The sequence below is a fragment of the Lampetra fluviatilis genome, chromosome 52 (genome assembly GCF_964198595.1).
Source record: "Lampetra fluviatilis chromosome 52, kcLamFluv1.1, whole genome shotgun sequence".
Taxonomy (NCBI): domain Eukaryota; kingdom Metazoa; phylum Chordata; class Hyperoartia; order Petromyzontiformes; family Petromyzontidae; genus Lampetra; species Lampetra fluviatilis.
Genome location: NC_136326.1, coordinates 9,548,403 through 9,564,324, shown reverse-complemented (window position 1 = coordinate 9,564,324; position 15,922 = coordinate 9,548,403). Strand labels below are relative to the sequence as shown.

The window sequence follows — 15,922 nt, the reverse complement described above, 5'->3', positions numbered from 1 at the left end:
ACGCCAATTGCTTTTTCATCACCGTGACCTCAAGTTAGGGCGGCAACGCACCGATGACGCTCACACCGATGGGCACCAGGTTCGAATCCCGACTTGGCAGCCTCTCTGTGTGGAGTTTGTATGTTCTCTGCCCCTGCTCTGCATGGTTTTCCTCCGGCACATTCAGTTTCCTCGCATGGATAAAAATTTTTTTTAATTGGTAATCTCTGATTCTTTCGGTAAAGTCACGTAGATAGAAAAAATAATAAAAGAACACGACGTTTCGGTCGCAACACAAGCGTCCGTCATCAGGTGAGAAAGAATGATCCGCTGCTGTGGCCCCTTCTGTGCCTATATAGGCACATAGCAGCGGATCATTCTTTCTCACCTGATGACGGACGCTTGTGTTGCGACCGAAACGTCGTGTTCTTTTATTATTTTTTCTTCTATCTACGTGACTTTACCGAAATAATCAGAGAGTGGATTCCTGCAGTCACGAAAGCTTCAAATCAAGATTGTTTAATTGGTATTGGCCAAATACCGAGATATCACCTGCAAACTACGGTAACAAATACAAAGATCACCCGTATAGCGTTCAACATATTGTTGTGGCAAGTGCTGTTAGCGAGCACATATGAAGGCCGGAAACGGCACACAAGGGGGTGGGGTGGCCAACACCATGCCCGACCGCCTATGTCTCCCCAGTGGCGATGTTTACACACCGCACAAGGTACTCATTTGAGGCTGAGTCGACCTAGGGGAGGCCCAGGACCGGTTCAGATAATCGTCACTGGTGTTGGTCGTGAGCGGGAATCGAACTCGGGTCGTTGGGTTCGTAGCGCAGCGCGCTCACCGCTACACTACCGCTTCCCTACGGTTACACACACGGCACCAGCAGCTGCAACATCGCCCCCTACTGCGAAAAATGTGACAGGACCCTCCTGAAATTGTCTTGAGACTTTATTGAGTGAATAAGCGGACGGATTCATCGTAAGTGGCCATGCGAGCAATGGATGTGTTCTGCTGGAAACATTGTTCAATAAATGTGCTCCCAGGACTGCTGTGTTTGATGTATATGGTAGTGCTACGTCTCCAAGTATGATTCATCTCTGACCGCTCTGTGTCCATGATGGAGCCATGCCCAGAAGGTTGCCGGTTATATAAGAATGTTCCCTCTGAAGGGCGACAGTGCTGTTGACGAATATGTTCAGTTTTTGTAAATTGCGCTTGTGCACCACTGTCAACGCAGTATCGCCACCTGTGCAGCGCCACGGTGGCTAGGAGATGTTAACTACCTCGCCTGGTATACAGGAAGTCCAGGGTTCGATCCCGACGCTGGCGGCCTGTAAGTATGCATGCTTTCTCCATGTTAGCATGGATTTTTTTTCTACGGGTCCTCCAGTTTCCCCTCCACATTTAGAATCAACATGCGTTTTTGACTGCTATAAATTTCCACGTGATAAGCAACTTCGTTAAGCTATCATTTGTGATAGCCAGGTCGCTTCTGAAAAAGATCTACACAGCTCAGTGGGCCTTACCTATCAAATGCAAGTTTAAAAATATTTTCGTTTTAGTATCCCCAAATAGTGTGATCCTGGGGTCATGGTGGCACTAATTTGGCAGTGCAATGACTATACAGACCATTTGGCTACTTCCAATATCCGTCCATCCCTAAAATAGACATATTTACACATCCCATCAGCCACACACACGGCCTTCTCGGAATGCATCATATTCAGCAGCATTGGTTCAATACGAGCAAAACTCTGGACCGCTTTTGACATTCGTCAGCGGTCAGGATTGCGTGAATCAATGCTCAATTGTTCTTGGTTCTTTCGGTAAAGTCACGTAGAAGGGAAACAATAAAATATTTAAAATAAAACAATTAAATAATTATCACGACGTTTCGGCCACAACGCAAGCAGCCGTCCTCAGGTGAAGAACAGGTCTGTCGGAAAGACAGCATCTGAATTGGCACCACCAGGCTTGGCAGCGTATATTTAAGCTGGGTTGGAGGGGGGAAGGGGCGCCTTGACAAAGTAATTTGCATATAAAGAGGAATTTAGCATATTTATGGGAAATGCAGATATGGGATTAGTCACTACTTGTGGAATGCGTAGCAGGTGGGGGTGGTTTCAAAGTCATATTATGCCCGTGCATTATGCAGTATGCAGCATCAAAGGGAGGGAGTAGGGTTAGCAGTAATAGAGGGAAGGAATTTTAATAGTAAGAAGCTGCAGCAGCGAAACCACCACGTAAATAAACTAAAATATAAACTACATCAGTATCATCAATATACTAAATATAATCTCCAATAAACTGAGCTACTAACAGTAAGTCATACATTACAATTCTATGTCGCAAAAAATATAATATGGCTCACACGGGTCTACCCCGTACTATATACTTCCATAGACAAACCCAACATTAAATTATATACTGCATTACTATACACCTTAGACTATACATTGTAATATTACACTATGTATTATTCTACCCACCCTACTGTATACCACTCTGCTGTATATTCACTATACAATTACGATACTATATATTACCTTATACATTATATTGAACATGACACTTTTAAACTATTTATTATTATACACCATAGAGCCCAATGCATCTCCGACCAGGAACACATTTTCTTGGTTCTTTCGGTAAAGTCACGTAGAAGGGAAGTAATAAAATAATAAAAATAAAACATAATAAAACAATTCTCACGACGTTTCGGCCACAACGCAAGCAGCCGTCCTCAGGTGAAGAAAAGGTATGTCTTCTCGACAGACAGGTCTGTCTTCTCGACAGACCTGTTCTTCACCTGAGGACGGCTGCTTGCGTTGTGGCCGAAACGTCGTGAGAATTGTTTTATTATGTTTTATTTTTATTATTTTATTACTTCCCTTCTACGTGACTTTACCGAAAGAACCAAGAAGATGAATCCCTGCAGTCACGAAAGCTTTAAATCGAAACAGGAACACATTGCCAGTGAACTCAAGCACGTACGCCAATCTCTTAAGGCTAATGGTTACTCCGACTACACAATCCGCAAAGCCATCACTCCAACCATCAAGAAGGATCCTGTTTGAGGAGCCTTTCAAAACCATCACCTTACCCTACATTGCTGGGGTCACAAAAAATATCTCCAAAATCCTGATTAAACACAAGATCCAGGTCCGATTCAACACAGTACATAAAATCCGTCATCTGGTCCCGTCTGTAAAAGATGTGGTTCCAAACATACAGTACCCTGGCATCTACAAACTAAGTTGCCTCTGTGGTAGCAGTTACATTGGAGAATCCAAACGACATTTCTCAGACCGCATCCGTGAACATAAAGCAGACCTGAAACACGGTAGGACAAACACCTCAGCCGTGGCAGATCACAGTTACAATTCAGTGGACTCACATGACATTGACTTCTCCAAGACAGAGGTTCTCTGAAAGCCATCTGGCTACCATGAGAGATTCGTTCATGAGGCGATCCACATATACAAACACAGAGACAAATTTAACCGAGAAGATGGCTTCTGGCTCAGCAATCATTGGAAGGACGTAATAAACCATTTCGGATCTTAACTGATTGTGTTCACGTTTACGGTGACTTTCAGACCGCAGTCCACTCACTGGCATTGACTATATATATTTTATTCTCCGCAGGGAATGGATTCTTTGCTCCGCTGCAAGTCTCCTATCACCACTCTCCCATTGACATATTTCGTTGCTTCCTCTTAGTACCTTTCACGCGACGGTCAATGGTATAGTGTATAGCAGATTGTATAAATAGTATAAAAGTGTAATCTTTAATATAATGTATAAGGTAATATATAGTATTGTAATTGTATAGTGAATATACAGCAGTGTGGTATACAGTAGGGTGGGTAGAATAATACATAGTGTAATATTACAATGTATAGTCTAAGGTGGTGTATAGTAATGCAGTATATAATTTAATGTTGGGTTTGTCTATGGCAGTATATAGTACGGGGTAGACCCGTGTGAGGCATATTATATTTTTTGCGACATATAGAATTGTAATGTATGACTTACTGTTAGTAGCTCAGCTTTTTGGAGATTATATTTAGTATATTGATGATACTGATGTAGTTTATATTTTCGTTTATTTACGTGGTGGTTTAGCTGTTGCAGCTCCTTACTATTAAAATTCCTTCCCTCTATTACTGCTAACCCTACTCCCTCCCTTTGATGCTGCTAATCCTGCATACTGCACGGGCCTAATTTGACTTTGAAACCCCCCCCACCTCCTACGCATTCCACAAGTAGTGACTAATCCCATATCTGCATTTCCCATAAATATGCTAAATTCCTCTTGATATACGAATTCCTATGTCAAGGCGCCCCTTCCCCCCTCCAACCCAGCTTAAATATACGCTCCAAGCCTGGTGGTGTTCATTCAGACGCTGTCTTTCCGACAGACCTGTTTTTCACCTGAGGACGGCTGCTTGCGTTGTGGCCGATAATGTTTTATTTATTATTTATTATTTCCCTTCTACGTGACTTTACCGAAAGAACCAAGAAGATGAATCCCTGCAGTCACGAAAGCTTTAAATCGAAATTTTATGCTGAACTGGTTTGATGTGTTCGCTATTGGCACGGTCCCTCATTGTTAGATAGGCATCCCGGTTGGACACTGAACTCTGCAATGCACAGCAACGCGACCATTGAGAGTCGCTGTGGACCACAGCCTACACGGAGTATTGGCGCCATTCGTCGAGCGCAAGGCTTTCCACGCAGGGACGGAGGGTGCTGCGTCTCGGCCTGGAGGTGCTTCAAACTGCTGCGTTGAGATTGATTCGATTGTTTTGGTGCTATATATGTCCAAGTGATGTCACTTTGTTGGGCTATCATTTGTGGTGGGCTGGTCGTTTATGAAAAATAAGTTGATACCTTAGTGGGCTTCTGTGGAAAATAGCTTTTAGCTCAGGGGGCCGTCCATAAATGACGTCACGCGATTTTGGACGATTTTTGACCCCCCCCCCCTCGTCACACAGCGTCACAAAAAGGCAGACCCCCCTCAAATATGACGTCACAAAGTTCTGCCCCCCCCCCCCCCAAATAAAACATGCTTCAAATCGCTTTAAACTATTGTCATTGTAGAGCGTATTTAATGTGGCGCTGCACTCTGATGTTGTAGTAGAAAACATTTATACTGGTAGGAACGAAGTGAACCAGCCTACAATAGATTATATCGTCCGTCCGTCCGTCCGATGTCCGATTAGGTGTAGCAACATCGCCCCCTACTGCAAACACTTGGCAGGACCCTACTAAAACCTTTAGACTCAGTGAGGCTTTCCTGGCTAAACAAGAGTAACATTCCCTTATAATTCCCTGAGATAGTTTTTAATTAAAACATTTAAATTAAAAATTAACTCACAGCGGCCTAAAGCCTACAGCTAGGCCTAAAGCCTAGAACTAGGCCTCAAACTCTCCCTTCGTATAGTACCCCCGCCATTTCATTTTATTATAGCCATTCATTTGTTCGTTCCTACCAGCCCACCCCGCAGGGACCTGTTTAAAAGTGTATTTAATGCTGTATTCCGATTGGTCGTCGTCGTTGCGTTGTTTGCCCCGCCGTCAAGGCCACGTGCCACCCCGCGCGAGCGGAGCTCATTGGGCAGTTGCGGGAGGAAAAAACGCGGGAAAATCGTGACCAATTAAGACGGCGGCGATGACCAATGGCGTTACGTCTAAGCCGGCTCATGTTTATTCATGAGCCTCTTTCAAAATAGTTTTTTTATTACCTCATGGCATGAACAGAAATGTTATTTTTATTACGAAAATATTATTTCAAAGCCAGCGTTGTAATTCAAGGTTTTAATTGCGTAATTTTGAATCTATGTACAAAAAAATATATTTCCCGTCAAAGCCTCGGGTTGCGGGCGGAGGTTGCGGGTCAAAGGTGAGGTCGTCTCTTCCGGCCTGGGGTGGTCACAGCGGCGCCGAGAGAGAAACTCGTTCGCACAGTGGGAAGCAGCAATGGGGGTCCCGGCCTTCTTCAGGTGGCTCAGCAAGAAGTACCCCTCCATCGTGGTGAACTGCGTAGAGGAGAAGGTGAGCGAGCACCGCGCCGACCGACGCCTCGGCGGCTAGGCCCAGGCGGTTTCTTAGGCTCCGTGGGCGGCGTGGTCGCGACGGGGGCGTCCCGCGAAATAAGAACGGCGCCTGCCTCGCGAAGGAAGGCGAACAGACGCAGTCGCGCCGAAGGCGACTCGCCTCCTTTCCACAGACGCGTGTCCGACTAAAACATCAGCAGGGCGTTCATTTACGCATCCCGTCGGCCACGCCGGGCCTTATTTTCCGAGTGCCGTAATTCCGGCAAGCGTTGGCTCTGCGCAAGGAAAAACGCTTGACCGGTTTCGACATTTGGTGCATCATCAGCAGATTTGGGCTTGCGTGGACACAATGCTGGTGGCCTCCCAGATGTTGTAGATCGTGCGGTGCAAAATGCACCGCACGATCGTTGGTGTCGTGGAGAATGGAGTGCAATTTGATAGTCGCGCCATCCCTGACATCGGCGGTTCTTCTTAACCCATCACGCCACCCCCTGGGGGTGCGAGATGTCCTATCTGGGGGTGCGAGACATTGGCAGATTTGTTTTAGTAGGTAATCATCGAAACAAATGAACCACGGGCACGTAGGTACAACTCTTTTGTTTCATCAAACCCTATGTATTTGTTAACACATTTTTAAAAGATTGAGAACCAAAGGGGTGCAAGGCTGCAGTAAAGAACCCCACTGCTTTATACGCAGCGCACGGCTATCGTGACGAAGCAAGGGGCCGCTGTGAGGGCCCCTACGATGGGGTGGGGGTTTGTGGCAGCGTAATGCGACACATCGGGGACCAGTGGGCCACAAGGAGGCCCCGAATCAACAGATAAACAAGTAACAAAAATGTTAACATTTATTATATAAAAAATATTCCAACAATTAACCATGAATACAAAAAAAACAACATTGTTACAAATGAAAAACATTTCCGAAATATACACAGCTTAAAATATGGTAGCGCTACTGCTGGTGTTTGTTACTGAACACCGACCAGGCTGGTTTGCTCAATGACATACGCATGGAAGCAAGACGTATGATAACTTGATTGTGAGTATTGTTAACTTTATTTTTTATTAACACTGCCACTGCGAGACTCTTCCTCTCAACCCCATATTCGGTGCAACTAAGATAATATATACAGTATAGTGATGGCCTACAGTATTACTGTATAGGGGTAAAACCATCCGTAGCTATTTCAGTAAAAGTGAGTCGGGAGAGGAGGGGGGGGCCCACAGTCGGATCTTGCACCCCCCCCCCCCCCGTTGTCATCGGGAGTTTCGCCCCTGGCTGCTGCGTTTCACAGACGGCTATAATTTGCGTTCGTTTCACATTCGGGGGGCCAACGGTCTTGTGTGTTTTCACAGTTTACATAATTTGCGAATACTTAAAAAAGTGTACAGTGACGCGGGAACACAAAGGCCCACACTATTGACCGTGGCGACCGTGGGTCTTTAACCGCGGACCTCTGTCACGAGCGGCGAACACGCGACCGTGTAACCGGCCCGAATGGTGGTGGTAGAGACAGACGGCGACGATGATGATAGTCGTGATTGATGGTGGTTATGATGTTGATGGTCATGATGGTAGTGGTTGGTGATAGTTGTGTGAGGAGCGGTAGTGCAACGGTTAGTGCGCTGCACTACGAACCTGGCGACACGATATCGATTTACACTCACGGCCAACACCAGGTGACTATTATCTGAATCGGTCCTGGGCTTCCCCTAGGTTGATTCAGCCTCAAATGAGTCCCTGGTGCAGTGTGTAAAACATCGCCTTTGGGGAGACAAAGGCGGTTAGGTATCATGCTGGCCACTCACCCCCTCGTGTGCCATGGTGGCCTCCATAGGTACTCGCAACAGCTCTTGCCCCAACAGGGGGATCTTTGTCTTTGGCAATAGTTGTGATAGCAATTCAGCACAGGCCTAAGGCCCATGATATCAAATGGTCAGTAACAAACAGCACTGTCTATTTTTCGTAGACAAGATTTAACACTTTTTTTATTGAACCGAGGTTATTATTATTAGAGTTTGGGAAAAGAGACTGGGAGGGAGTTTCAAAGTGAAGCAGTGTGAAGGAAGAAGCAGAAATAGAAGCGTCGTAACCTGCAGTGTGGTGAACAAGTGACTTGAGTGTATTTTGTGAGTGAGTGTGTTGTGACCTCTTAAGTGTTGAACACGGTACGGGTGAAAAAAAGCAGTCGGTCTCGTAGATTGTCCTCAACATCGGTTGAGTAATCAATGAGCTAAATGCATGGGAATCAAATGAGTGAAGTTCAAGGTAGTAGCCATAGAAGAGTGATAAGGAGGTGGCTGGCTGCCAGAGGGCGAGTGGCCAAAGTAAATCGGTGAGTGTTGGAGTATAAGTCATCCTGGCTGCTTTTCATTGAATTCTATCTCATCCATTGAAGTAGGGACTGCGTGCTCCTGCCTAGATATGGACCAGAGTGTGTGAAATGTACGTGAAGTCGTGGCGCTGTACCTCGTGTGTTGGGCTACGTACGTCGTGACCACGATCTCGCCATGGTGCGTGCCATGCAGTTGCGGGAGGTCAATGGCGTCCGCATCCCCGTGGACACGAGCAAGCCCAACCCCAATGAGGTCGAGTTCGACAACCTCTACCTGGACATGAATGGCATCATCCACCCGTGCACGCACCCCGAGGACAAGTAAGAGCCCACACCAAGCACAGCCAATGCCATTCCACCTCAAATCCGAGCCACACAGGACGACCCTCGTCAAAGGCTCACCATGCTGTGTCACGCAGAGTATTGCCACCTCTCATCACACCCAAGTCGCGCCGATTCCCATGGAATCGCAGCGACCTGCACCGACACGTACTCAACCAAGACGAGCCACACCACGTTTATCCCCCCCCCACCACCCAGGCCGGCGCCCAAGAACGAGGATGAGATGATGGTGGCGATCTTCGAGTACATCGACCGACTCTTCAGCATCGTGCGGCCCCGCCGCCTGCTGTACATGGCCATCGATGGCGTAGTGAGTGAGCTTCCATTCACCGCGCTCGCAGGCACCACGGTGGCCGCTCTCGCGGGCTCTGCTAACGGGAGCATTTTCCGGAGGCCCCGAGGAGATGAGGGTTCTTAACGTCCCCTGGCTAATAAACTTCTTGCGGCGGAGCCAGGAGACAACTTCCTTTTGGGGTTCCTCTAGAAACAACATGCGGTCGCTATGGCCAGCCCGCTGGGAACGTCCGAACACTCCCTAGGGAAGGGAGGAGAGTGACCGGCTATCATTCCTCGGTCGGGAGCTGAATCGGTACCTCCTGGATCTCTGGAATATAGGTGTACTAGTTCTGGCTTTTCTCACAATGAGGTGGGTGCAGCCCTCTACTCTATCCTCCAATCGGCAGGATAAGATCAGGCAACCGGAAATGGCTCTCTTGTTGTTGGCTCGCCTACACACGAGGTGGTTGCTTGATTATATACCCACTCATGTGTGTCTGTTTCTGTGTGCATGACTGGAAATGGCTGTGTGTGATTATATTTCTGTGTGTTAGTGTATCTCCTGCTCCAGCTTGTAAGATTCAGGCTGGCCTGTCTGGCTGAATTGTGTGTGGCTGTGTGTATGTGTGGGACTGTTTAGCTGTGTGTTTGTGTGTGTGTTTATGGATATCTCTACATGTGTCTACGCGTGTATGTCTCGGGCTGTAGTATAGCGGGTAGCGCGGTGTGCTCTGAACCCGGTGACCCGAGTTCGATTCTCGCTCGTGGGCAACACCAGTGACTATTATATGAACCGGTCCTGTGCGTCCCCGAGGTTGACTCAACCTAAAATGAATACCTGGTGCGATGTGTAAATATTACCACTACGGAGACAAAGGCAGCTGAGCGTGGTGCTGGCCACCTACCCCCTCGTGTGCCCTTCCGGCCTTCATAGGTGCTCGCTCACAGCACTTCCCGCAAGTCTGTTAAGGGTATATGGGGATCTTTGTCTTTGTGTGTGACTGCCTAGATATGTGTTGGTGTGTGTGTGTTTATGGATATCGCTACGTGTGTCTACGCGTGTGTGTCTCAGGCTCCCCGGGCCAAGATGAACCAGCAGCGGTCACGCCGGTTTCGCGCCTCTAAGGAGGGGCAGGAGATGACGGATGACAAGAAGCGAATCCGGGAGGAGATCCTCCTGAAGGGTGCGGAATGACGCACGCAAAGGCACACACATGGATGACGAGCGATGGACACACGCATGCACAAAACGAAGACAAAGATCCCCCGTGTAGCCTTAACATAAATTTCGGGGCAAGTCCTGTTAGCACCTGTGAAGTCTGGAATGGCACATGAGGGAATGGGTGGCCAGCACCAGGCATGGCTGTCTCTCCTCAGCGCCGATGCATAGTCCACCTCAAGGATGCTCAAGACCAGTTTAGATAATCGTCACTGGTGTTGATGGCCGTGAGCGAGAATCTAACTCGGGTTGCCGGGTTCGTAGCGCAGCTTGCTAACCACTACACAACCTTCGGACATATAGACAAAATCCCCCTGCTTTGTTTCCCTAGTAGCCATCTTTACACACTGCACCAGGTACTCATTTTAGGCTGAGTCAACCTAGGGGAGGTCCAGGACCGGTAAAGATAACCGTCACCGATGTTGGTTGTGAGCGGGAATCGAACTCGAGTCGCCAGGTTCGTAGCACAGGGCACTAACCGCTACACTACCGCTCCCCACACTACCGCACATGGATGCTCATTCATACAAATGCACAGACACACATGCGCAGGCACGGATACACATACGCAGACACATTGGCACATCCACGGACACCCAGAGATGGACACGAGGACCTAGACACACGCATACACGTACAAGGACGCACATAGATGTACACATACAGACCCATCCATCATACACATCAGCCAACCTATAATAATTACGAAGGCGCGGTTTTACAGGCGCATGTCATTTGCCAATAGTTGCTAAGTGTGATTCCAATTGAGTAATTTGCGGATAAGTTTTCAAATTTGAACCATGATGCCGTCGCACAATGGCCTACCCTTGTGAATGATGTCAGGGAACCTTCGACGTTCACTGCGAGCAGACAACTCGGATATTTATGGTTATTAAACACTGGCTGTAATAACCAGGGTGGCCTGCAGGATTAAAAACCACGAACCTCTACAACAACTGGCGAACGTGCGACCGCTCGGCCACGACACCCCCCCCCCCCCCCCCCGGTTGCACGACATTAACTCTATACGCTCATGACACTGCTATTACCCCTATATCCCTTCACCTTACGTGCAGTGACTACCACAACCCGTTGACTCGGAGCACTGCCAGGATAATCTCCGTCTCTTTTCCCGCTACCCCAGGTGGTTTTCTCCCTCCGGAAGAGGCCAAGGAGAGGTTCGACAGCAACTGCATCACCCCCGTGAGTCCTGCCCTGCCACCAGGACTCACTGCCTGAACTCCATTCACCCTTTCATTAACCCTGATGTGGTGGCGGTGAACATTGATGGCCACTGTCTTCTAGAGTCCTAATTCTAGATTTGAAGCTTTCGTGACTGCAAGGATTCATATTCTTAGGTTTTTTCGGTAAAGTCATGTAGGTAAAACATTAAAATTAATAAAAGTAAAATAAAAAATAAAATAAAGATCACGACGTTTCGGAGGCAACACAAGCTTCCGTCTTGATACAGCCACGACAGCTGTATCAAGTAAATGAAAGATTGCAGGAGCTACCACTCCGTTTATATAATGGTTGGAGAGGGGGGAAGGGCCAAGTACAGCACACTTTTTATTAATATGGTAAGGTGAGGCTTAAGAGGGTGAGCCTTTGTTATGGAGAGGTACGGTTTGTGACTCAACCTGTGACAAGGAGAAAACAACTGAACATGGTAAACCTGTAATAGTTGTCTCTCAAATAAGATTGGCCAAATAAGTGTAGTTAAATCTTTTTTGCATGGTTAATCACATCTTTCCAATGATTACTCAGTTTGTAACCATCATCACGGTTGAAATTATGTCTGTTTGTATATTTGTATGGCTTCGTGTACAAACCTTTGATGGTAGCCAGGAGGTTTGCAGAGAACCTTGGTCTCAGAAAAGACAATTTCATGAGAGCCCACCGAGTTGTAGCAATGATCGGCAACGGCCGAAGAATCAGTTCTGCCGTGTTTCAGATCTGACTTGTGCTCGCGGACACGATCAGAAACATGACGTTTTGTTACTCCAATGTAGCAATCACCACAAATGCAACTCAATTTGTAGACTCCAGGATACTGTAAGTCAGGAACGACATCCTTCACAGATGGAATCAGATCACGGATTTTATGCACTGTACTGAATCGGACTTGGATCTTATGTTTGTTTAGAATTTTGGAGATCTTTTTGGTCACGCCTGCTATGTATGGTAACGTGATAGTTTTGGTCGGAGTTTCATGTGGCTGTTTCTGTGTGGTGGGAGAAACAGCTTGGCGGATAGTGCGGTCAGAGTATCCGTTCATCCTGAGGGCCCGATGTACATGTCTTAATTCACCGGCCAGGTGGTGTTGGTCAGAAATGCCATGGGCTCTGTGGTATAGCGTTTTGATGAGAGAATTCTTTTGAGATGGGTGGTGGTGGGAATCCGGTTTCAAGTAGGAATCTGTGTGGGTGGCTTTCCTGTAGACAGAATGTCCCAAGGATCCGTCAGGCCTCCTCTCAAACAGGCGATGTTTCAGCAGTGGGAGGTTTGGCCAATACCTGTTTCACTTTTATGTATTAGCTCTTAAATACTCGACATGCTTTGTCAGTCCACTGATGGACGAGCACCTCCCCCACACCATGCCGATCGTAGGGGTTAGTTGACCGCAATTCATGTTGATCAATGTGGGTTCGTAAAGTGGTGAGTGTGTGAGGCGGGGGGGAAGTGGTGAGCGTGGGTGGTGACACGACCTCATTCCCCCTCTACCGTTGGTCATACTCTTCCTGCCCCCCCCCCATGCCCCCCCTCCCCACAGGGCACAGAGTTCATGTCCAACTTGGCCAAGTGTCTGCGCTACTATGTGGCTGAGAGACTGAACAGTGATCCGGGCTGGCGCAACATCGCGGTAAGGATATCACACCGCTCCCTGGCAGCCTCACCCTTCTCCGACAGCCTCAGAACTCCCTATCAACCCCACCACTCCATGATACGGCAACCGCCGTGCTGTGGGTGTGTCACAATGCGGCTGTGCCATTATCTGCTAGACTCGCGGTGTGTCAGTGTTACGGTGTGGTTGACGTGCGGTGTGGTTGTATCACGGTGTGGCGTGAGCAGGTGATCCTGTCGGATGCCAGCGTGCCAGGCGAGGGGGAGCACAAAATCATGGACTTCATTCGCAGGCAGAGAGGTGAGGCCCAATAGAGACTTGTTAACACACACTTACACATACATGCGTATAAACATACACGTACACACGTGTACACAACATACATTTGTACGCACACACATACGAACACATACAAAGATCCCCCATGTAGGCTTTTAACAGACTTTTGGAGCAAGTGCTGTTAGCGAGTACCTATAAAGGCGTGCATGGCACACGAGGGGTGGGTGGCCAGCACCATGCCTGGTCGCCTTTGTGTCCCTGGTGGCGAAGTTTATACACAGGACCAGGTACTCATTTGAGGCTGAGTAGACCTAGGGGAGGCTTAAGACTGGTTCAGATATTGGTCACTGATTTTGGTCACGAGCGGGAATCGAACTCTGGTTGCTGTGTTCATAGCACAGCGCGCTAACCGTAACACCACCGCTCACATAGGCACACGTAAACACGTGCACACAGATATACACTCGGATCCACTTACACGCATATGCATGCAAATGTACACACGCAGATACATGTATATAAAGTCAAATGCAGAGATCCCCTTTAACAGACTTGGCAAGTGCTGTTTGCGAGCACCTATAAAGGCGAGAACTCTAACATGAGGGTTGGGTGGCCAGCACCACGCCCCACTGCCTTTGTCTCCCCAGTGCTGATGTTTACACAACTAGCTTCATCAGGCTGAGTCGACTTAGGTGAGGTCCACTACTAGTTTAGGCACTCCTCACCACTGTTGGCAGTGAGCCTGAATAGAACTCTGGTCGCTGGGTTTGTAGCACGGTGCGCTAAGCATTAACACTGCTCCCCATACACACAGATACACACATGTGAACACAGATACGCACGTATTTATACATTGCAATGAATGGTAGCGCCTCTGTTGGCTGAAGGGGGGTGGGTGTGTTGTTGATGTCTCTGCTGCGTCTGCTTTCCCTACAGCTCAACCGAACCACGACCCCAACACCCACCATTGCCTGTGCGGCGCCGACGGTGAGACGCCCCCCCCCCCGCCTAAAAACCAAAGCGAGAGCCAGCCATCATCACAACCGTCTCTTATAGTCACGCACGTGGGCTCTTTGTGTTTGTGTGTTTGGTTTGGGTGTCTGTTTCGATTATGTGTCTGGGTGTCTGTGCTTGGGCTGTGTGTCTTGTGTATCTGTGCTCGGTGTGTGTGTGTTTGTCCATGGTGAATGAGTTGTGGTTATCTGCCCACACAGCGGACCTCATCATGTTGGGGCTGGCAACGCATGAGCCCAAATTCACGATCATCCGTGAGGAGTTCAAGCCCAACCAGCAGCGGCCGTGCGCACTCTGCTCTCAGTTCGGACACGAGCTCAAGGACTGCGAGGGGCTGCCCCGCGAAAAGCAGGGCAAGGTGCGGATACACGGGGGTAGACACAAGGACACGGTGGAGTGGTAGCAGGGGATATAGGTACAAGGTGAAGACAATGGGACAGAGGGGACACATGGGGGGACACACAGACACAAGATGAAGGACTGCGAGAGGCAACTTGCGGAGATGCGGTGGGGGGGACACAAGAAAAAAGTGGACACCTGAAAAAACATGGGCGCCTGGGGACATAGGTGCACTCATGCAGTGCACACAGGTGTATGCTGTGTTGTGGTTAAGCATAACCATTTGCGTGTTGTGTTGTCTCCCCCTGTGTTTCCCCGTGACAGCATGACGAGTTTGCTGACCTCCCACCTGGTTCGGAGCAGGATTTCATATTCCTGAGACTCAACATTCTGCGCGAGGTGGGGTTTCGCAGCTCCTGGTCATGCGTCTGTGTCTGCACATTTGTTCATGTGTTTCTGTGTGTGATAAGCCTGATCCTTTGTTCACAATCATTAAAGACCTTCATGATTGTGGGCAGGGTTGCGAAAAGCTAATGTGGCCTGGAATCGGAGCCTTTTCACCTTGGACGCTCCTGGGCAGTTGCCGGGAGTTGCCCTCCAACAGCAAAAGAGGGCAGAGGAGCACTGCTCACAACAATGAGCAGAAGACAAGGTGGCTAAAATGCAACGAGGTGGCACAGTGGAGACCACAGGTGGTGCATCTGCCAGTCATCTCAGTCAACTCATGGCACCTGGGTGTGTCCCCTGACTTCCTTCCAGCGAGCGTTCGACACTTTACGTGGCCTCAAAGTGCACATAGCATAGCAGAAGCGCCGTGGTAAAGTCACCGCCACTAAATGACAAATGGCAGTTGTTGTTATTGTATGCACATGTGTGTACTCAAGTGTTTGTGTACTCACGTGTGTACGGTGAATATCTGAACTGGTCCTGGGTCTCCCCATATAGACTCGCCCTTAAAACAGGACCCTGCGGGGTGGGCTGGTAGGAACGAATAACCAAAGAATATAAACATAATGTATTATTACACTTGTTTAGCCAGGAAAGCCCCACTGAGTTTAAAGGTTTTTCTAGGGTCCTGCCAAGTGTTTGCAGTAGGGGGCGATGTTGCTACACCTAATCGGACGATACGAAGGGAGAGTTTGAGGCCTAATTCTAGGCTTTAGGCCTAGCTGTAGGCTTTAGGCCGCTGTGAGTTAATTTTTAATTTAAATGTTTT

At 48.3% G+C, this 15,922-nt stretch overlaps 1 protein-coding gene across 2 annotated transcripts in view; it reads left to right on the top strand.

Annotated features, from left to right (window-relative positions):
* Nucleotides 1-5,884: 5,884 nt before the first annotated feature.
* Nucleotides 5,885-15,922, top strand: part of XRN2 (5'-3' exoribonuclease 2) — a 30,412-nt gene continuing 20,374 nt past the window's right edge. For both annotated transcript variants that reach the window (XM_078879039.1, XM_078879038.1), the window contains exons 1-10: nt 5,885-6,051; nt 8,586-8,713; nt 8,933-9,044; nt 10,083-10,194; nt 11,374-11,432; nt 13,003-13,092; nt 13,302-13,374; nt 14,290-14,340; nt 14,568-14,725; nt 15,031-15,105. In XM_078879039.1, coding sequence (XP_078735165.1) covers nt 5,977-6,051; nt 8,586-8,713; nt 8,933-9,044; nt 10,083-10,194; nt 11,374-11,432; nt 13,003-13,092; nt 13,302-13,374; nt 14,290-14,340; nt 14,568-14,725; nt 15,031-15,105 — 933 coding nt within the window. In that variant the 5' untranslated portion in view covers nt 5,885-5,976. The remainder of the gene's footprint in view (nt 6,052-8,585; nt 8,714-8,932; nt 9,045-10,082; nt 10,195-11,373; nt 11,433-13,002; nt 13,093-13,301; nt 13,375-14,289; nt 14,341-14,567; nt 14,726-15,030; nt 15,106-15,922) is intronic.